Below are 22,592 nucleotides of genomic sequence, written 5' to 3'. Positions count from 1 at the left end.
ACGTTGTTCATATCCTCGTTTTGGCAATGGAAAACAGAGAGGGGGCTGGGTGGTGACACATATTAACAAGCACAAGGACCAAGTTTCGAGCCTCTATTCCCCCATCTGCAGAGGTGACATTTCACTAGTGGTGAAGCACGTCTGCAGATGTCTATCTTTTCTTCCTCTCTCTATCTCCCCTCCCTTTTCAGTTTCTCTCTGTCCTACCCAGTTAAAAAAAAGAAAGGGAGTCGAGTGGTAGCGCAGCGGGTTAAGCACAGGTGGCGCAAAGTGCAAGGACCAGAGTAAGGATCTGGGTTTGAGCCCCTGGCTCCCCACCCACAGGGGAGTCGCTTCACAGGCGGTGAAGCAGGTCTGCAGGTGTCTATCTTTCTCTCCCTCTCTCTGTCTTTCCTTCCTCTCTCCATTTCTCTCTTTCCTATCCAACAACGATGACATCAACAACTATAATAATATTTACAACAATAAAACAACAAGGGCAACAAAAGGGAATAAATACATAACTATTTTTTTAAATTAAAAAAAAAAAAGGAAAAAATTGGCGATCAGTAGTAGTGGACTCGTAGTGCTGGCACCAAGCCACAGTGACAACCTGGTGGCAAAAGGAAAAAGAGTGGGTGGGGGTAGATAGCATAATGGTTACACAAAGAGACTTTCATGCCTGAGACTCTATAAAGTCCCAGGTTCAATCCCCCACACCACTACAAACCAGACCTGAACAATGCTCTGGTAAAAATAAAGAGAGAGAATGAGGGAGCTGGGTGGTAGTGCAGCAGCTTAAGCGCAGGTGGCGCAAAGCACAAGGATCCTGGTTCGAGACCCTCCCCCCATCTGCAGGGGAGTCACTTCATAGGTGGTGAAGCAGGTCTGCAGGTGTCTTTCTGTCCCCCTTTCTGTCTTCCCTCCTCTCTCCACTTCTCTCTGTCCTATCCAACGACATGGACAACAACAACAATAATAACTACAACAATAAAAAAATAACAATGGCAACAAAAGGAAATAAAGAAAGAAAGAAAGAAAGAATGAGAAATACCTGCTCAGATAATTTTTTAAAAAACAGCCAGAAATTGAGAGGGAAGAGGGAGACAGAAGGAAAGAGACAGAGAGATACCTGCAGCCCTGCTTCACCACTCGCAAAGCTTTCCCCCTACAGGTGGGAACCGGGAGCCCGAAGCCGGGCCCTTGTGTACTGTATGTAACGTGTGCGCTCAACCAGGTGCATCACCACCCAGCCCCCTGCTCAGATAACTAGTGAATGTCAGAATTTTTTTTTTTTTTGTCTCCAGGGTTATTGCTGGGGCTCAGTGCCTGCACTACAAATCCACTGATCCTGGAGGCCATTTTTCCCATTTTTGTTGCCCTTGTTGTTACCCTTGTTGTCGAGAATTTTTTTTTCTTTTCCCCCCTAGAACACTGCACAACTCTGGCTTATGATGGTGTGAGGGATTGAATCTGGGACTTCAGAGCCTGAAGCATGAAAGTCTTTATATATAGTCATTACACTATTTCCCCTGCCCCAGAACCAGGATTCTCAGTCAGCACCTCTGTTCATTCTATTAATCACTATGCACTGTTCATCTCACGGGCTAGCTATAATTACTTTCAGATGGGAAAGAGGCTCAGGTCTGATCACTTGCCAGAGTTCTTTTTGTATGCATTCATTCTTGTTCATTCTCTCAATCTGCGGCAAGTCCTGGACTGGGTAAGGTCAGGAGACCCAGAGGGATCTCAGGGAACCCAAGTCTTATCCTAAAAACTACTTCCATGGGGCCAGGATATAGTTCACCTGGTAGAGTAGCCACGTTACCATGCTCAAAGACCCAGGCTCTAGTCTCTAGTTATCGCATGAAAAAAACATGCACAAGTTGGAAGACAGCATAATGTGAAAACAACTTTCATGTGTGCGGTCCTTACACTTTGTACTATGTGTGCTTAACCTGGTGCACCACTACCCAGCCCCACTCTCTCCTTCTCCCCCCCCCACACCCCTCAATTTCTTTCTGTCCTATCCTATTTTAATAAATAGGGGGGAAAATACCTACCAGGAGCAGTGGATTTGTAGTGCCGGCACTGAGTCCCAGATAACCCTGAAGGCAAAATATATAAATAAATAAGGTAGCAGGTGAAAGACAGACAAGACAGGAGGAGAGACACAACAGAACTGTTCCATAGCTTATGAAACTTCCCTTTACATGTTGTTCCTGTATGGTAGTGGGGGCTCAAAACTTGGTCCTCACACCTGGCAAAGTGTGTGAACTCCACTGAGTTGAATGAGTCATCTCCTGACCCCCTGAACATTCTCATTTTGAAAAGGCTCAATTTTAAGGGACCAGGCAGTGGTGCCCTGGTTAAGCACACACAGTACATTAAATAAGGACTCAAGTTCAAGCCCCTGGTCCCCACCTGCAGGGGGCAAGCTTCACAAGTGGTAAAGCAGGACTGCAGGCATCTGTTTTTCACCTTCTCTCTCTATCTCCCCCTCCCCTCTCAATTTCTGCCTCTATCCAATAATAAATAGATTTTTAAAATACATACAATGAAAAGGCTCCATTTTACGAGAAGCATGTGTACACAAGAGAGAAAGAGAGAGAGAGAGAGAGAGAGAGAGCCCATAATATTGCTCTAGCACACATGAGGTAGCAGGGATTGAACTCAGGACTTCATGCTTGCAATGCCAGCACTGTACCCACCACTGTACCTTCCAGGCTGTTATGTACATCTTTTACTTGATCCTGTCAACAATCTGGTAAACTAAATGTGATGGGAAATATCCTTTATTTTATGTATGTATTTATTTATTATGAATAGAGACAGAAATTGAGAGAGAAGGAGATAGGGAGAGAGAGGGCAGGGTAGATAGCATGATGGTTATGCAAAGAGACTCGCATGCTTGAGGCTCCGGACTTCCATCCCCTGTATCACCATAAGCCAGAGCTGAGCAGTGCTTTGGTTAAAAAAAAAAAAAAAAAAAACAGGGGCCGGGTGGTGGTTCACCTGGTTGAGTGCACATATTACAGTGCACAAGGACCTGAGTTCGAGTCTCCAGCCCCTAACTGCAGGGGGAAAGCTTCACGAGAGGTGAAGCAGTGCTGCAGGTGTCTCTCTCTCTCTCCCTCTCTCTCCCCCATCCTCTCAATTTCTGGCTGTCTCTATCCAATAAGCAAATAAAGATAATAAAAAAAATTTAAAAAAGAAAGAAAACTTACATTTAAAAACAACAACAACATGGAGAGAGCGCTGCAGACGTGCTTCACTGTTCATGAAGATTTCCCCTTGCAGTTAGGGAAGAGCAGGGGCTTGCACCTGGGTCCTTTTGCACTGTCATGTGTGCGTTCAATCAGGTGCACCATCACATGGCCCTGGGAAAATATTCTTTAACAGTAAAAGAAGTCAAACAAGTGTTTAAGCAGCCAGCCTTGCCTTCATCCAGTTGGCACTCAGTGCTTGCCGACTTGGCATCTGTCCTCTGTCCAAGGAGCTGCAGCTGCTGCTGTTGCCACACTTGAAGCCTCCCAGTGGCTCCTGCCCTCCTGCCTGGTTTTCTGCTGCTCGGACATCACTCACAGAGGCCTGTGCCTGGAACAGCACCATCAGTTTTCAGTTTTAACCACATGACAGCTCTTACCCTCCTCCCTTACCCACACACAAACATTGGCCACTCCTGGCTGTGGGACCCAAAGGGTTTATAAGCATGTTCCCACTTCCAGTAGCATGATGGAGAGAGAAGAGGGGAACTGAATATGGGCTGTAATTTTTACCACTGTTTTTAAATTATTATTATTATTATTATTATTATTATTATTATTTCCTCTAGGGTTATCACTGGAACTTAGTGACAAATCTAGGAATCCACCACTCCCAGCAATCATTTTTTACATTTTTTTTTAATTTTATAGGACAAAGATAAATTGAGAGGCGAGGAGGAGGTAGAAAAGGAGAGACAAGGCCAAACCAGCGTAAGGATCCCAGTTCGAGCCCTGGCTCCCCACCTGCAGGGGAGTTGCTTCACAGGCGGTGAAGCAGGTCTTGCAGGTGTCTGTCTTTCTCTCCCCTTCTCTGTCTTCCCCTCCTCTCTCCATTTCTCTCTGTCCTATCCAACAACAATGACATCAATAACCACAACAAGGGCAGCAAAAGGGAAAATAAACATTAAAAAATTTTTAAAAAATTTTTAAATCCCTAGGGAGTCGGGCTGTAGCGTAGTGGGTTAAGCGCAGGTGGCGCAAAGCAGGACCGGCATAAGGATCCCGGTTCGAGCCCCGGCTCCCCACCTGCAGGGGAGTCGCTTCACAGGCGGTGAAGTAGGTCTGCAGGTGTCTATCTTTCTCTCCTCCTCTCTGTCTTCCCTTCCTCTCTCCATTTCTCTCTGTCCTATCCAACAATGACAACAACAATAATAACTACAACAATAAAACAACAAGGGCAACAAAGGGAATAAATAAATTAAAAAAAAAATTTTAAATCCCGCAGGTGGGGAGCCGCTTCACAAGTGGTGAAGCAGGTCTGTAGGTGTCTTTCTTTCTCTCCCCACTCCGTCTTCCCCTCCTCTCTCTGTCCTATCCAACAACAACAATAGCTATAACAACAATAACAACAATAAGGGCTACAACAAAATGGGGAAAATAGCCTCCAGGAGCAGTGGATATGTAGTGCAGACACTGAGACCCAGCAATAACCCTGGAGGCAAAAAAAAAAAAAAAAGGAGAGATAGAACTACTTTCAAGCCTGTTCATCTGTGGTGGGGAACAGCAGCTTAAATCTTGGTCCTTGGTAACGTGTGTGCTCAACAAGGTGCACCACAGACTGGCCTCCTATTATCTTTATTTTTTATTTTAAAGCTTTTTTTTTTTTAACCAGAGCTCTGTTCAGCTCTGGCTTATGGCAGTGTGAGGGACTGAACCTGGGACTTTGGAGCCTCAGGCATGAGAGTCTGTTTACATAACCATTATGCTATCTACCCTCCGCCCTATCTTTATTTTTTTAAAAAAAGATTTTATGTGTTTATTAATGAGTAAGATAGGAGGAGAGAGAGAAAAAATCAGACATCATTCTCGTACATGTGCACCCGGGGATTGAACTCAGAATCTCATGTTTGAGAGTCCAATTCTTAATCCACTGGACCACCTCCCTGACAATTATCTTTAATTTAAAAAATATTTATTTATATTTATTTTTCCCTTTTGTTGCTCTTGTTCTTTTTTATTGTTGTTGTATTATTGTTGTTGATGTCCTCGTCATCGTTAGATAGGACAGAGAGAAATGGAGAGAGGAAAGGAACACAGATGGGGAGAGAAAGATAGACACCTGCAGATCTGCTTCACTGTCTGTGAAACGACCCCTCCTGCAGGTGGGGAGCTGGGGGCTCGAACCGAGATCCTTATGCTGGTCCTTGTGCTTCACACCACGTGCACTTAATCTATCTTTAATTTTTTTTTTTTTATTTTTTTTTTTTTATTTTTTTTTTATTTTTTTTTTTATTTTTTATTTTTTATTTTTTTCTTCTATCTTTAATTTTTAAGACAGAGACAAAGAGGGAGAGCGGCAAAGGGAGAATGAGAGAGACCACTGTAGAGGCTTCCTCAATGCAGTGCTTTGCGCCACCTGCGCTTAACCCGCTGCACTACAGCCCGACTCCCGCAGTGGGGACTATTATTGATCCTGGGTCAAATACATGGCAAAGCAGCACATATCCGAATGAACTATTTTGCCAGCCCATGGGATGTAATATATATATATATATATATTTGTTATGGGATTTCATTAAGTATTTTTATATCTATTTATTTATTCCCTTTTGTTGCCCTTGTTTTTTATTGTTGTAGTTATTATTATTGTTGTTATTGAAGTCGTCATTGTTGGATAGGACAGAGAGAAATGGAGAGAGGAGGGGAAGACAGAGAGGAGCAGAGAAAGATAGACACCTGCAGACCTGCTTCACTGCCTGTTAAGTGACTTCCCTGCAGGTGGGGAGCCAGGGGCTCAAACCGGAATTCTTTTTTTTTTTTTTTCCTCCAGGGTTATTACTGGGCTCGGTGCCTGCACCATGAATCCACCGCTCCTTGGAGGCCATTTTTCCCCCTTTTTGTTGCCCTAGTTGTTGCAGCCTCCTTGCGGTTATTATTGCCATTGTTGACGTTGCTTTGTTGTTGGATAGGACAGAGAGAAATGGAGAGAGGAGGGGAAGACAGAGAAGGGGAGAGAAAGATAGACACCTGCAGACCTGCTTCACCGCCCATGAAGTGACTCCCCTGCAGGTGGGGAGCCGGGGGCTCGAACCGGGATCCTTACGCCGATCCCTGCGCTTTGCGCCACGTGCGCTTAACCCACTGCGCCACCGCCCGACCCCCCCCCCCCCCCCCCAACCGGAATTCTTACGTGGGTCCTTGAGCTTTGTGTCATGTGCGCTTAACCTGCTGCGCTACAGCTCGACTCCCTAAAACTTTTTTTTTTTTTTTTGCTTCTAGGGCTCGGTGCCTGCACCCCATTGCTCCTGGAGGATATTTTTTTTCCCTTTTGTTTTTATTGTTGTTATTGATGTCCTTATTGTTGGATAGGACAGAGAGAAGTGGAGAGAGGAGGGGAAGACAGAGAGGGGGACAGAAAGACAGACACTTGCAGACCTCCTTCATCCCCCTGCAGGAGGCTCGAACCGGGATCCTTAGGCCGGTCCTGGCGCTTCACACGCCATGTACGCATAACTCGCTGCACTACTGCCAGACTCATCCCCTCTTGCTGCTTTTTCTGGGGCACCACGGATCTATCAAGAGCACCACTGTTTGCAAAGAAATCTCTGGCTCTTCCAGGAGTCTAGTTTGTCTCCTCTCTGCACACCAGTCCTTTACAGCTGCAGAGAGTTCTCAGGGCATGTCTGTGAGAGACTGACATTGGCAGCAGCCAGGACAAAGCTGGACTTCGCTCTTTCTTTGCCGGCACAGAGTGCTGACTTGTACTCTGTGCACCTTCTGTCTACGAAAGGGTGAAGCCTTGCAGTTTAATAAACACACACCAAACTGCTTGGCTCTGGAGGGGAAGGAGGAAACAAGAGAGAGAGAGAGAGGAAGATGAGAATGTGTGGGTGGGAGGTATATTAGGAAAATGAGGTAGAATAAGAGTATATGGATCTAGGGACCTTTGAGCCCTAAAGCAGTCATTACTCGGGCAAAACTCTCTGAGAATGAGTCTTCTGGTCACGTGACTACTAGAGTGCTGAGCAGAGGCCATTCTTAGGTATCACTTTGTGTGTGGTCTGGAAGGTGGACTTGAAGGCATTGTATGTGCCAGTGATGCTCTAGTTTTGTCTCTTCTTTCTTTCTTTCTATCTATCTATCTATCTTTTTTTCTTTCTTTTTTGCCTCCAGGGTTATCGCTGGGGCTCTGTGCCTGCACTACGAACCCACTGCTCCTGGCGGCCATTTTTTACATTTTGTTGCTGTTGTCGCCATCGTTGTTGTTGGATAGGATAGAGAGAAATCGAGAAAGGAGGGGAAGACAGACAGGGGGACACAAATATAGACACGTGCAGACCTGCTTCCTCGCTTGTGAAGTTAAGCGCACGTGGTGCAAAGCACAAGGACAGGCGTAAGATCCCAGTTCAAGCCCCCGGCTCCCCACCGCAGGGGAGTCGCTTCACAGGCGGTGAAGCAGGTCTGCAGGTGTCTTGTCTTTCTCTCCCCGTCTCTGTCTTCCCCTTCTCTCTCTCCATTTCTCTCTGTCCTATCCAACAACAATAACTAAAACAGTGGTCCGGGAGGTGGTGCAGTGATAAAGCATCAGACTCTCAAGCAGGAGGTCCTGAGTTCGATCCCCGGCAGCACACGTGCCAGAGTGATATCTGGTTCTTTCTCTCTCCTCCTATCTTTCTCATTAATAAATAAAATCTTTAAAAAAATAACTAAAACAATAAAACAACAAGGGCAACAAGAGAGAATAAATAAATAATTTTTTTAAAAAAGATTTGGGAGTTGGGCGGTAGCACAGCAGGTTAAGTGCACGTGGAGCAAAGCGCAAAGACTGGCGTAAGGATCCCTGTTTGAGCCCCTGGCTCCCCACCTGCAGGGGAGTCGCTTCACGGGCGGTGAAGCAGGTCTGCAGGTGTCTATCTTTCTCTGCCCCTCTCTGTCTTCCCCTCCTCTCTCCATTTCTCTCTGTCCTATCCAACAATAATGACATCAATAACAACAATAATACTACAACAATTAGCCTGGGAGTTGGCACATTGAACTCTCAGATACGGTCTCAAGTTCAATTCCTACCACTAAATGTGCCAGAGTGATAGTCTGGTTCTTTCTCATAAATGAATAATTAAAAACATTTATTTTAGGGGCCGGGTGGTGGTGCACCTGATTGAATGCACGTCTTACAATGCAGGTTTGAGTCCCCAGTTCCCAGCTGCAGGGGGAAAGCTATGTGAATGGTGAAGCAGGTTTGCAGGTGTCTCTCTGTCTCTCTCCCTCTCCCTTCCTTTCAATTTCTGGTTGTCTCTATCCCATAAATAAATAATAATGTTTAAAAAAATGTAGGGGAGTTGGGCGGGTAGCACAGTGGGTTAAGTGCAAGTGGCGCAAAGCACAGGGACTGGCCTAAGGATCCCCGTTCAAACCCCCGGCTCCCCACCTGCAGGGGAGTAGCTTCACAGGCAGTGAAGCAGGTCTGCAGGTGTCTCTCTTCCTCTCCCCACTCCCCAGTATTTATTTTTAATGAAAGAGAGAGAGAGACCAGTGCACTGTTCAGTTCTGGTTTATGGTAGAGTTTAGGACTGAACCTGAGCCCTCTGAGCTTCAGACAGGAAAGCTGCATAGCCATTATGCTGTCTCCCCAGCCCACCCCTCACCATTTTTATTTCATAATTACTATCAGCCAGTTTTTGGCAACTTAGTCACATATTTCTCTAACTTAGACTGTTTTTAAATTAACTCAAGTTCTGGCAGAGCCCATTTGAATTTTATATTGATGTCCCAGGAGGAGATGGTGGTGGAGCCACAGACTGAATACTCCGAATACAATTCCTCATGTCCTAAATGGACCTCTTAATCACTAGGTATAGTTTCTAGAACATTCTCAATCTTCCTTGTAGTATCAGGTTTCTGTTCTGGCCTAGTCAGAAGGAACACCAAGTTAAGCTCAGCACTCTGAGATCTCAGACATAGAAATAGGCAAGTAAATAGTTGGATACAAAGTAAAAAGTTTGTAACAGAAGGTTGCCCTTGAGTTTTAGCACAACTCCCTGGGAAATCTCCACAAATGTGTAGTAAGGAGCTCTTCAGTAATAAAAAATAGTCTTTATTTTTGGTGGTGGTTGCTGGGGGGGGGGGGAGACTGGATGGTGGCACACTGGGTTAAGCGCACAAATTACCAAAATGCATAAGGATCCCCTGGTTCCTCACCTGGAGGGGGTCACCCCACAAGCAGTGAAACAGGTCTGTAGGTGTCTATCCTTCTCTCTCCCTCTCTACCTCACTCTCCTCTCTCAATTTCCTCTGCCCTATTCAATAAAAGTGGAAAAAATGGCGACCAGAAGCAGAAGCAGTGGATTTGTAGTCCTGGCACCGAGCCCCCATGATAACCCCAGAGGCAAAAAAAGACTATCTTTTTTTGGGGGGTGTTGTTATTTTTTTCCTTTTTAAAAAATATTTATTTATTCCCTTTTTTGTTGCCCTTGTTTTATTGTTGTTGTTATTGTTGTTATTGATGTCATCGTTGTTGGATATGAGAGAGAAATGGAGAGAGGAAAGGAAGTTTTTTTCATAACTATTATGCTGTCTTCCTCGCCCCAAACCTAGGACCTTTCCCATGCAAATATTGTGCTTAACTGCTGCGGATCTCCCTAGCCCCCCAAACAGGCTTTTAAAAATGTAGATGGGAAAACTGTTTCAAGATCGTACTTTGGACCAATCCCTTAGGACATCTCTACTGCTCATTATGTCTATTTATTCTAGGAATTCATTGAGGAAAAGCATGTGCAGCGCTTGCAAGAGGTCAGGAGAGTAGGGCAGATTTTAGGGCCTCCAAAGCCGCCTTCCAGGTGGACAGAGGGACACCCAGAATGACCCTCCAGCTCCTACTGGTGGTCTGGCTGGGTCCTGCGGGCAGGACCGCGGGGATGCCTTCCCATCACTGCCTGCGGACCCGGGCCGGGAAAGGGTAGAATAGTTACCATGCCATCCCGCAGCCTCCCCTCTGATTGGCCCGAGCTTCAGCAGCCAGCGTCTCTCCCCGCCAAGGAAGGGGGCGGAGCCTGCTAGGAGCGTCACCGCTCGTCTCCCACGGCAGCCAGTCACCGACCCCCTTCGAGAGGCCTTGTGTGACGTCACGACTCTGTCTCAGCCAACTGCCGCGGTGAGGGGCGGGACTCCACGTCCCTCCCGTCGCCTCTCCCCTTTCCTTTCCCCAACTCCTCCTCTTCCCCTTCTCCCCTTCTCCCGACGACGGCCCCTCACGTTCGGTTTCAAAAGACTGGCTGCCCAATGACTAGCAGGGCGGGCCTGGAGTGGCGGCGACGTCCGCCAATGCCCAGGCAGCGAAGGCGGAGCCCCGGTGCGAGCCTGTGACGGCGGGCGGCGTGTGACGCAGTCGGGCCCTGTGCGCGCTGCGCCCGAAGCTGCGGTCGGTAGCGGCTGCTGCAGCGGCGGCGGCGGCAGCGGCAGCGGCGACGGTTTCGTGGCGGCCGCGCGCTGCTCTCTGAGCGGCGTGTGGCGGGCGGGCCCGGGCCCTCGATTCTGACACTTCCCTTCCCCCACCGCGGCGCGGTAAGTCGGGCAGCGGGGCGGCGGGGCGGCGGCGGGGGCGGTAGGCTCCTCCTCCATCCAGGGCGGGCGAGGGAGCGGGGCGTCCGAGGCCTTCTCGGCGCCGGAACCCCGCGCCGGGGCGCGCACCTTCCGCCCGGAGGGAGGGGATGGAGGGGCGGGGCTGGCGACCCTGGGCCCCGGGTCTGGGCGGGCGCCGCGGGGCGGGAGACGTTAGGTCGGGGAGGTCTGGGCCGGGCAGCCCCGGTCCCCGGTCCCCGGTCCCCGGTCCCCGGTCCCCGCCGCCGCCGCCGCCTCTGTGAGAACCTCCATTTGTCCGGCCGCCCTCATTCATTGCGCCGGCGGCCGCCCCTCCCCTCGGGGACCCCCCGGCCGCCGTGTAGACCGGGCTCGACTGTGCTCCCCGCTGTCTCTTCTGCTCGGGACGATTTACTCGCCCGTGGCTTAAGAATGGCTGGGTCGGGAGTTTGTTTGGGTTTCAAGGGAAAAAAACAAAAAGTCTCCGAGAAGGGAGGTGGCTGTGCGCGGCGACTCTTCTCGGGCCCCACGTGGTGGACGTGAAGCGCGAGCTTCTGGCAGATGCGGTTTCGGGGTCCCTGTGGCCACCCCCCCGCGGCGGTCGGCGGCAGGTTGAAAAGCTGGAGCAGCCGAGGCCCCGCCAAGGGCCCGGGCGGCCGCCAACACCGTCCTGGCCGCACGCTCCGGGGCGGGGTCGGCCCGGGGCTCCCGCCGCCGCCGAGGGTCTGGGTCCCGTGGCCGCCTCGCTAGGGATCCCCATTTCATCAGGGCCCAAGTGTCCTCATGGGCTGCGCTAGAGAGAAAGAAAGAAAGAAAGAAAAAGAAAGTGATGTGAAGTGTTGGGCACAAATGAGGAAAGCAGGCCATCGGCCCGTCGTCGCCCGTAGCAAATGTCCCAGCGCCGGCGGTGACTCTGCGGGTCCAGTTAGGGAGCCCACAGTGCAGGGGCAGAAAGCGGGACAGAGTACACGGACAGGGCTGGAAAGACCGACGGACACGTTCCTGTCCGGCTTAGGATTCCAAGTGTTGTAGCGGAATAAGCTGAGATAGTCGAATCTCCCAGCGTTTTGGAAGAAGAGACTTAACTGGAAGGAAAGAGCAAGCAGTGATTGTGTCCTGTGACAGGCTGGCTAGTTTGTGTTGTGTGAGTTTGGTGGGAGAAGTTGAGATGTTGAAATCACCAGCAGAGAGGACTGGTGGAATATCAGTAGTTGCCAGCGTGCTGTTCGGGCTCGAACCCGGCTCCCTCCCACTGCATTGAAGGAAGGAAGGTTCATTGTGATCTAACTCTTTCTGCCTCTGTCTTTAGTCTTTATCTTTTTTTTGAAAAAAAATTTTAATTTATTTATTGGCTAGAAGCAGCCAGAAATTGAGAGGGAAAGAGAGAGACACCTGCAGCTCTGCCTCGTCACTCATGACTTTCCCCCTGCAGGTGGGGACGGGGGGCTCGAACCGAACCTGCGTCCTTAAGCATTGTAATGTGTGCTCAACCAGGTATGCCACCACTCGGCCCCTTTTAGTCTTTATCTTACACACACGCACACGAATGTTACTTATTTTTGTCATCACTGGAGCTTCAGTGCTCTGGGTCAGCTTATTACAGATAGACAGGGACACAGTGGGAGCTTGGGAAAGACCATAGCACTGAAGCTTCCTCCACTGCGCATGACAAAGCAGGTGCACCATCTGGGTGAGCTATTGATATCCTGCCAATCCTTGACTGCTGTTTTCTGTGCAGAGCTGGGAGCCACTTGTTATTAATTTATTTTATTTTATTTTTTGAAGATTTCTTTTTTTATAAGATTTAAAAAAATTTTATTTATTTAATCATGAGAAAGATAGGAGGAGAGAGAAAGAACCAGATATTACTCTGGTACATATGCTGCCAGGGATTGAACTCAGGACCTCATGCTTGAGAGTCCAATGCTTTATCCACTGCGCCACCTCCCGAACCACTGAAGATTTCTTTTCTTTTTTTTTTCCTCCAGGGTTATTGCTGGGCTCGGTGGCTGCACCATGAATCCACAGCTCTTGGAGGCCATTTCCCCCCCCTTTTTTGTTGCCCTTGTTGTTGTGGTCATCGTTATTACCATTGTTTATGTTGTTCGTTGTTGGACAGGACAGAGAGAAATGGAGAGAGGAGGGGAAGACAGAGAGGGGGAGAGAAAGACACTTGCAGACCTGCTTCACCACCAGTGAAGCAACTCCCCTGCAGGTGGGGAGCCGGGGGCTCAAACCCGTGCTTTGCGCCACCGCCCGACGCCCCACTGAAGATGTCTAAATGAGAGAAAGAGAACCAGAGCACCACTGTCACATGTGATGGCAGGGAGCAAACTTGGAAACTCATACTTTATACACTGCACACGACCTGGACCACTCTTTTCTTGATTTCACATGAGTATCTTTTTATTTATTTATTTGTTTAAGATTTTTATTTATGAGAAAGAGAGGAGGAGAGAGAAAGAACCAGACACCATTCTGGTACATGTGCTGCCAGGGATTGAACTCAGGACCTCATGCTTGAGAGTCCAAAGCTTTATCACTGCGCTACCTCCCGGACCACTCACATGAGCATCTTGACCACACCCAGCTAATTTATTTATTATTATTTTTACTAGAGCTCTGATTTACACTGTTATGGGGGATTGAACCTGGGACTTTGGAGCTGCAGGCATATGAGAGTCTCCGTAACCATTATGCCATCTCCCCCACCTAACTTTTTCATTCCAGATAGACACCACATTGCCAGACCCTCCCCATGTGCCACGTGGAGTAGGGGGGTTTGTACTTTTTTCTCTTAATGATTTTACAGAATTACACAATAATAGGGGTACAGTTCCACACCATTCCCACCATCAGAGTTCTGTGTCCCCATTCTCTCCATTGGAAACTGCATTGGTTCTCTCAAGGATAGACATGGATTGACTCTTCTTTCTTTTTTTTTTTTTTTAATATTTATCTATTCCCTTTTGTTGCCCCCCTTTTTTTTAATTGTTGTAGTTATTGTTGTTGATGTCGTCGTTGTTGGATAGGACAGAGAGAAATGGAGAGAGCAGGGGAAGATAGAGAGGGGGAGAGAAAGACAGACTCTTGCAGACCTGCTTCACTGCTTGTGAAGCCACTCTCCTGTAGGTGGGGAGCCAGGGACTCGAACCAGGATCCTTACACTGGTCCGCGTGCTTTGCACCAGTGTGCTTAACCTGCTGTGCTACCACCCGACTCCCTGGATTGACTCATTTCTATAACTGTATATATGTTTCTGCTCATTTTTTTCTATGGTCCTGCCTTCTAAATCACATCAGTATCTATAACTACTTCCAAATGTCTTTCATTTTTCCCTCTTTTCACTATGGGTCCTAATGGAGTTGGGTTTCAGAGCCCTGTAGTCATTTTCCCCTAACAAACCCCCTCCCCCCCAGTATGGACCAAAATTCTTTTATGGGGATACAGAAGGTAGGAGGTCTGACTTCTGTATTCTCTGCCGGACATGGGCTTTGGCACGTCAGTCTGTTCGGGGTTTGTACTTGAGCCATACATATACAGCATGGTAAATTTGTCTCACTGGTTGAGCCTGGTAGGGTTCTCCCACCCCTCCTTACAGAAGGAAAGCAAAAAAAAAAACAACTTTTTTTTTTCCTTTTCTTCCCAGCCTCTGGGCCTTTATTCTAGATTGACTTTTCATATAGAAACAGAGGAGGAGTGGCTACCGGGCTGAGCGCACATACTTCATTGCACAAGGACCATGTTCGAGCCCCTAGTCCTCACCTGCAGGGGGAAAGCTTCCTGAGTGGTGAAGCAGTGCTGCAGGTGTCTGTCTCCTTCTCTATCTCCCTTTCCCTCTCAATTTCTCTCTGTCTCTATCCAATAAGAAATAAAGGGAGTTGGGTGGTAGCACAGTGGGTTAAGCATACGTGGCACAAAGCGCAAGGACCAGTATGAGGATCCCGGTTCGAGCCCCTGGCTCCCCACCTGCAAGGGAATGGCTTCACAAGCAGTGAAACAGGTCTGCAGGTGTCTTTCTCTCCTCCTCTGTCTTCCCCTCCTCTCTCCATTTCTCTCTGTCCTATCCAACAACGACATCAATAACAACAGTAATGACTACAACAATAAAACAAGGACAACAAAAGGGAATAAATAAAAAGATAAAGAAATTTAAAAAATTGAAAGAAAAGAAATAGAAGGAAAGACACTGCAGCACTGAAATTCAGAGTGGGCTGGGCTTGAACTTGGGTCTTGCATGTGGTAAAGCAAAACATTATCTAAAAGTTATTTGCCAGTCTTACCCTATTTACTTTCTGTGGTTCAAGAGGTGGTACAGCAGGTCGAATGATCAAGGTCCTGAGTTTGACCTTTGACATTGTACAGAACAGTAAGCTCCAAATCTCTTTAATAAGTGGATAAATGGGGGCGGGGGAGACAGCATAATGGTTATGCAAACAGACTCTCATGCCTGAGGCTCCTAAATCCCAGGCTCAATCCCCCACACCACTATAAGCCTGAGCTGAGCAGTGCTCTGGTGTTTCTCTCTCTCTCTCTGCATCTCTCTCAAAAATAAAAAAAATTAATAAAAAAAAATTTTTGAAAAAATGGATAAATGATTTTTTTTTTTTTTACCTCAAGTGTTATTGCGGGGGCTTGGTGCCTGCACCACAAATCCACTGCTCCTGGAGGCCATTTCTTTCATTTTGTTGCCGTTGCCATTATTATTATTTTTTAAACCAGGGTTAAGTAGTGCTCTGGTAAACAAAACAAGTTAAAAAAATCATTTTTTGTTTAATACAGATAAGAGAGTGATTCACATGAGACCAGAGAGGGAGAGAGACAAGCCAGAGCAACACTTTAGTACTGAAATCAAACTAGGAACCAGTTGGATATAAAAATTTTCTTTTTTTCCCACGATTTAACAATTTTTTTTCTTTTTTTTAATATTTATTTTTATTTATTCCCTTTTGTTGCCCTTGTTGTTTTTATTGTTGTAGTTATTGTTGTTGGATAGGACAGAGAGAAATGGAGAGAGGAGGGGAAGACAGAGAGGAGGAGAGAGAAAGATAGACACCTGCAGACCTGCTTCACCGCCTGTGAAGCGACTTCCCTGCAGGTGGGGAGCCGGGGCTCGAACCGGGATCCTTATGCCGGTCCTTGTGCTTTGCGCCACCTGCGCTTAACCCACTGCGCTACAGCCTGACTCCCCGATTTAACAATTTTTTAAAAGTATTTTATTTTTTTATTTTTGAATAAGATGAAGAGAGAGAAAGACAGAGAGAAACACCAGAGCACTGCTCAGCTCTGGCTTATGGTGGTGCAGGGGACTGAACCTGGGACTTTGGACCCTCAGGGTCTCTTTGCATAACCATTTGAGAGTAACTTTGAGAGTCTCTTTGCATAACCATTATGCTATGTACGCCTGCCCTTTTCCCATAATTTTTTTTAAAACTTTTTTTGGCCTGCAAAATCACTGGGTGAACGTTCAGTGCCTGCACTATGAATCCACTGCTCTTGGCAGTATATTTTTTTTTTTTATTGGATAGAACAGAGAAATTGAGAGAGGAGGGAGAGAGAGAGTAACTTGCAGATCTGATTCTGCTGCTTACAGAGCTCCCCCCCCTGCAGGCAGGGAGCAGGGACTTGAACCTAGACCCTTGTGTATTGTACATGTACACTTAACCAAGTGCAATCCAATAAATAAGTATATAATTTTTTATATATTAATGAGAGAGAGCCAGAGTATCATTCTGGCACATGCAAGGTAGAGATTGAGTTCAGGATCATGCTTCAAGTCCAGCATTGTATCCGCTGCCACCTCTGGGCTGCAAAATTTTTCTTTTAATTAATTACCCCCAACCCCCACTGAGGCCACATACAAGTGATTCTCCATTGCTCCTGGGCTGACTCTTACTTTTTTTTTTTTTTTTCATTTAAAAAAATTGTACTTATTGATTGGTCAGAGAAAGCTAGAAATCAAGAGAGGAGAGTGAGCGAGTGAGAGACACCTGCAGCACTGCTTCACCACTTGCAAAGCTTTCCCCCTGCAGGTGGGAACTGGGGGCACATTTGAAAAACTATATATTTATTCCCTTTTTAAAAATTTTATTCCCTTTTTTTGCCTTTGTTGTTTTATTGTTGTAGTTATTGTTGTTGTTATTGATGTTGTTGGATAGGACAGAGAGAAATGGAGAGAGGAGGGGAAGACAGGGGGAGAGAGAGAGAGACACCTGCAGACCTGCTTCATCGCCTGTAAAGCAACTCCTCTGCAGGTGGGGAGCCGGGGGCTTGAACTGGGATCCTTATGCCGGTCCATTAACGCTTTGCGCCACTTGCGCTTAACCTGACTCCCTTTTTTTTTAACACAATACAAGGTTTATTAGGGTGAAACAGGTAAAAGGCAAAATAAGCACTTATCATGAAAGGTTACGAAGTACTCTAGGTCCATGAAGTCTGAGTATAGTTATCAAAAGTTTAGTCCCATAAGATAAACAATTATCAGCTCTGGCAAAGGTTGTTCATGGCTGTAGAGGGGTCTAAAAGTTCACCGGCTAGCGGAGTCACACGTGTCCAGTTCCAGGAGCAGTAGCCATATGCGATACCTGGCTCTGCTGACATGCTTCTGACCACAGGAGAAGCAGCGGCAGCAGCCAAAGAGCTGCCCTTGTTTTATTGTTGTAGTTATAATTGTTGTTGTTGATGATATCATCGTTGTTGGGCAGGACAGAGAGAAATGGAGAGAGGAGAAGACGGGGAGAGAAAGATAGACACCTGCAGACCTGCTTCACTACTTGTGAAGCGACTCCCCTGCAGGTGGGGAGCCGGCGGCTTCAAGGAGATCCTTATGCGGTCCTCGCGCTTGGCGCCGCGTGCATTTAACCCGATCCCATCTGGGGCACATTTTTAACCTGTGTGCTTAACCAGGTGCGCCATCACCTCGCACCCCTCGGATGACTTTTTCACTTTTACATGTAGAATAGGAAAGAAAATCATCTTTTGGTGTGCTATATTGTTTCCATATGGTTCTGGGTGGCGAAGGCGATGTCACACCAGCTGTCTGACAAGGTCCAAGCATGGTGGGGACCTCCGCAAGGTGAGAGGCCCTGGACTGAACCGACACCACTCTGCCTTTTTGTTCCATTACTCATATTGTTAGCATTGGGTATTATTGGCTATTTTATAGGACATATTGGTTATTTCCAAATGACACCTGAGGAAAAAGAAAGTTCCATAAGGGAATGCTGTTTAGCAAAAAACCCAACCCTTAAAGACCTCCCCAGACTAAAGAGGTCCAAAACATAACAGTTGGCCAGTTTTCAGATAAGCTGACTGAAAGAATTATTTGCTCCCCAGTACCTACATCCCTGGCAGAAAAGGCCAGGAGAAATACAGAGAGCGCTGGGTTTTTCCCACGGCACAAGTGCTGCCTTAGGTAGCTTATAGAATAGGCGGTAGACTGTGGTTTTCCCCAAAGTATAAGGACCCTTACCAACTGTCCCCTACACAAAGTACACCTACTTCGGTGTACAGGCATCTGTGATGAATACTGTGGTCAGGTGGTTAAACATTAAGGGCAAATGGGTCGAGGTTAATAAGTTGCCATTTCTAAATAGACTAGCAAGGTCCCGTCCCCCTTGGTGTTTGCTTTCCCAAGAACAGAAAATGGATACCATTAAACAGGTTAATAAATACTGTGGGGAGTCCAGCAGTAGTGCAGCGGGTTAAGAGCACGTGGTGCAAAGCGCAAGAACAGGCGGAAGGATCCTGGTTCCAGCCCCCGGCTCCCCACCTGCAGGGGAGTCGCTTCACAGACGGTGAAGCAGGTCTGCAGGTGTCTGTCTTTCTCTCCCCCTCTTTGTCTCCCCCTCCTCTCTCCATTTCTCTCTGTCCTATCCAATGACGACATCAGTAACAATAACTAGAACAAAAAAAGGGCAACAAAGTGAAAATAATTAAATATTAAAAAATATTAAATAAATACTATGAAAGGCAGGGATGTGACATCTATCGCTTACCTGAAACAGAAGAGTTCATAAATAGACATTAATCGAGAGGCTATAAACAAGATAACTTGCTTTGTAGAAACTGACCTTTTAGAAACAATAGATGCTGGGGCTGGGCGGTAGTGCAGCCTGTTGAGCGCAAATGGCGCAAAGTGCAAGGGACGACATTAAGGATCCTATTGGTTCGAGCCCCCAGCTCCCCACCTGCAGGGGTCGCCTCACAGGTGGTGAAGCAGGTCTGCAAGTGTCTTATCTTTCTCCTCTCCTCTCTGTCTGTCCAGTCTCTCTTGTTTTTCTCTATCCTATCCAACAACAGCAGGTAATAACTACAACAAGGGCAACAAAATGGAAAAATAGCCTCCAGGAGCAGTGGATTCTTAGTGCAGGCCCAGCAATAACCCTGGAGGCAAAAAAAAAAAAATAGGGGAGTTGGGCGGTAGCTCAGTGGGTTAAGAGCAGGTGGTGCAAAGTTGCAAGGACTGGTGTAAGGATCCCCACCTGTAGGTGCAGTCACTTCACAGGGGGTGAAGCAGGTCTGCCTGCAGGTGTCTAGCTTTCTCTTCTCTCCATTTTTCTCTGTTCTATCCAACAACACCAACATGAATAACAATAATAACTACAACAGTAAAACAAGGGGAATAAATTAAAAAAAAAATAGATGCTTTACAGCAACCTCATGATATTCCAAGAAGCTTGCTCAAGAAAAATAGCTTATAATTTATAGATCAATAGGTAACAATAAAAGTTTGTATTATTAACTGCTTAAATGAATTTTCTGGTAAACAGTTGTGCAAAGAATTCTGCGAAAATAATGAATGTTGCATCGGGGTGGAAAACATAAGAAAGCTCTGCGGAGAGAAAGCAAGATGCCTCTCTCCTGCTCCTGAAGCAGCTGATGTGCCTCGCCCTCATCCTTCAGGGACCCTAGTGACCTGTCGAGGCTGGCCCCTGGCATCTGGGGTTCAAACCTAGGTCTTGTGAATGGCAAGGGGCTCACCCCACCGGATGTGCTATCATGCCTGCTTCTCCACTCATTTTCTTTCCCCAGAATACACTTAGCTCTGACTTACAGTGTTACTGGGGATTGAACCTAGGACCTCAGAACTTCAGACATGAGGGTTCTTTTCTTTGTTTTACATTTGCATAGCTCTCCTCCTGCAGATGGGGACTGAGGGCTTGAAACTGGCTCCTTTGCACATGGTAATGTGTGTTCAACCAGGTGAGCCACCACCACCTGGCCCCATAAGTGCTTTTGCATAAACATTATACTACCTCTACAGCGCATTTATTTATTTATAATATTTGAGAAAGACCAAATAATACCTTGTGTGTTGCCAGGGAGATCATATCCAAGTTCTGTACTAAATTGAACCATCTACATCACTGGCACCTCTCTTAAACTTAGAGCAATATTTTTTACCTGTGTATGATTTTTGCAACTTGCATTGGTCGTTTGGAAATCACTAGTTCACAGGGGTTGGGCAGTAGCACATTGGGTTACATGCACATAGTACAAAGTGCAAGAACCCAGGTTTGAGCCCAGGCTCCCCACCTGCAAGTATCTCTCTCTCTTCTTTTTTTTTTTTTTAAGATTTTATTTATTTATTAATGAGAAATATAGAAGAGATAGAAAGAGCCAGATAGCACTCTGGTATATGTGCTGCTGGGGATTGAACTTGGGACCTCATGGTTGAGAGTCGAATGCTTTATCCATTGCACTACCTCCCAGACCATTATCTCTCTCTTTCCCTCTCTATCTCCCCCTCCCTCTCTCAATTTCTTTCTGTCCTATCCAGTTAAAAAAAGAAAGAAAGAAAAAATGGCTGCAAGAGGGCTGGGCGGTAACACAGCAGGCTAAGCGCACATGGCAAGGGTTGTATTATTGGACAGAGAGAAATTGATGGGGCAGGGAGATAGGGAAAGAGACAGAGAGACACATGCAGCTTTTCTTCACCACACATGAAGCTTTCCTTCTGCAGTTGGGGACCAGGTACTTGAACCTGGGTCCTTGTGCACTGTGCACCACTGCCTGGCCCCTTTGCCCATTTTTTTCTATGGTCTTGCCTATATCTGTTAATACTTCTGAATGTCCTTTTTTACTCTCTTCACTTTCTGGGTCTTGATTGAATTGAGTTCAGAGCCCTCTGGTTATCTTCCCCTAACATTTTTCCCCCTCTGGGGTATGGACCAAAATCAGATATATATAGATATAGATATAATTTTTTTTTTTTTTTTACCAAGAACACTGATCAGCTCTGGTTTACAGTGGTGTAGGGGATTGAACCTGAGACTTTGAAGCTTCAAGCATGACAGTCTGTTTGCATAACCATTATGCTATCTACCCCTGCCCCTAAATCAGAATTCTTTATGGGGTGTAAAAGGTGGGAGTTCTGGCTTTTCTAATTGTTTCTCTTCTGGACATGGATGTTGGCAGGCTCATCCATCATCCAGCCTGTCTGTTTTTATCTTTAGTGGGGTAGGGCTCTGGAGAGGTGAGGTCCCAGGAAACATAGGGCTTTTTGTTTTTAATCCCTTTTTCCCCCTCAAAGAGTAATTTCTGGGGTTTGGTTCTTGCACTATGAAATTTTTTTTCATTTTATTGCATAGGACAGAGAAATTGAGAGGGGCAGGGGAGCTAGGGAGAAAGATAAACATATGCAGACCTGCTTCACTGCTCAGGAAATTTCCCCCTGCAGGTAGGGAGCAGGAGCTTGAACCTGGGTCCTTGTGCATAGATATATGTGCACTTAACTGGATGTGCCACCCCGGCCCCCAGTCTCATCATCCATGTTTGTTTGCTTGTTTATTTATTTAATAAGTATAGTGATCCATGAGAAAATCAGCTAATTCAGATTTCTTTTTTTTTTAAGATTTTAAGATTTTATTTATTTATTTATTGCTTCCAGGGTTATCGCTGGGGCTTGGTGCCTGTACTACGAAGGAATCCACTGCTCCTGGAGGCTATTTTTCCCTTTTGTTGCCTTTGTTTATCATTGTTGTTATTATTGTTTTATTGTTGTCTTGTAGTTGGATAGGACAGACAGTAATCAAGAGAGTAGGGGAAGACAGAGGTGGAGAGAAAGATAAACACCTGCAGACCCGCTTCACTTCCTGTGAAGTGACCCCCCTACAGGTGGGGACTAGGCTTGAATCTGGGTCTCTGCTCACTGTAGGGTGTGGGTTTAACCAGGTGTGCCACTGCCTGACCTACTAATTCATCTTTCTTATTTATTTATTTATTTATTTATTTATTTATTTATTTATTTATTAAAAAAAGGAGACATTAACAAAATCGTAGGATAGGAGGGGTACAACTCTACACAATTCCCACCACCTGGTCTCTATATTATCCCATCCCCTCCCCTGATAGCTTTCCCATTCTCTATCCCTCTGGGAGTATGGACCCAAGGTCATTGTGGGGGTTGTAGAAGGTGGAAGGTCTGGCTTCTGTAATTGCTTCCCCGCTGATCATGGGCGTTGACAGGTCAATCCATACTCCCAGTCTGTCTCTCTCTTTCCCTAGTAGGGTGGGGCTCTGGGGAACCGGAGCTCCAGGACATATTGATGTCTGTCCAGAGAAGTCTGGTCAGCATCTTGCTAGCATCTGGAACCTGGTGGCTGAAAAGAGAGTTAACATGTAAAGCCAAACAAATTGTTGAACCATTATGGACCTGAAGGCTGGAATAGTGCAGATGAAGTGTTGGGGGAAACTCACTGCAGAGTATTGTGTATTTCTGCTTTCAGGTATATATTTTGCCTGAAATTTATAGTTTATGTATACGTGTGAACATATGTTCTATCTCAGGGGACCTGGTCTATATCAAGGTTTTGGGACTTTGTTAAGAAG

At 46.5% G+C, this 22,592-nt stretch overlaps 2 protein-coding genes across 9 annotated transcripts in view; one reads left to right on the top strand and one right to left on the bottom strand.

The window, feature by feature from the left end:
• Positions 1 to 10,303, bottom strand: part of PGAP2 (post-GPI attachment to proteins 2) — a 33,159-nt gene extending 22,856 nt beyond the window's left edge. For 2 of the 8 annotated variants that reach the window (XM_060176920.1, XM_060176922.1), the window contains exons 1-2: positions 10,154 to 10,303; positions 3,421 to 3,576 (exon numbers count right to left, since the gene is read on the bottom strand). Coding sequence is in view for 5 of the 8 variants with exons in the window: in XM_060176916.1 (XP_060032899.1) it covers positions 2,043 to 2,087; positions 3,207 to 3,261 (100 nt within the window). In the remaining 3 variants the exon portion in view is untranslated. The other 6 variants (XM_060176916.1, XM_060176918.1, XM_016190175.2 and 3 more) reach the window with 5 other exon arrangements.
• Positions 10,304 to 10,409: 106 nt separating this feature from the next.
• The window catches only part of NUP98 (nucleoporin 98 and 96 precursor), a 106,050-nt gene continuing 93,867 nt past the window's right edge, over positions 10,410 to 22,592 (top strand). Inside the window, exon 1 of the mRNA XM_007527507.3 lies at positions 10,410 to 10,745. The gene's annotated coding sequence lies outside the window, so the exon portion shown is untranslated. The remainder of the gene's footprint in view (positions 10,746 to 22,592) is intronic.

Source organism: Erinaceus europaeus, chromosome 17 (assembly GCF_950295315.1).
Source record: "Erinaceus europaeus chromosome 17, mEriEur2.1, whole genome shotgun sequence".
Classification (NCBI taxonomy): Eukaryota; Metazoa; Chordata; class Mammalia; order Eulipotyphla; family Erinaceidae; genus Erinaceus; species Erinaceus europaeus.
The sequence above is the reverse complement of the archived record's forward strand: the minus strand, read 5'-3'. Positions and strand labels throughout refer to the sequence as shown.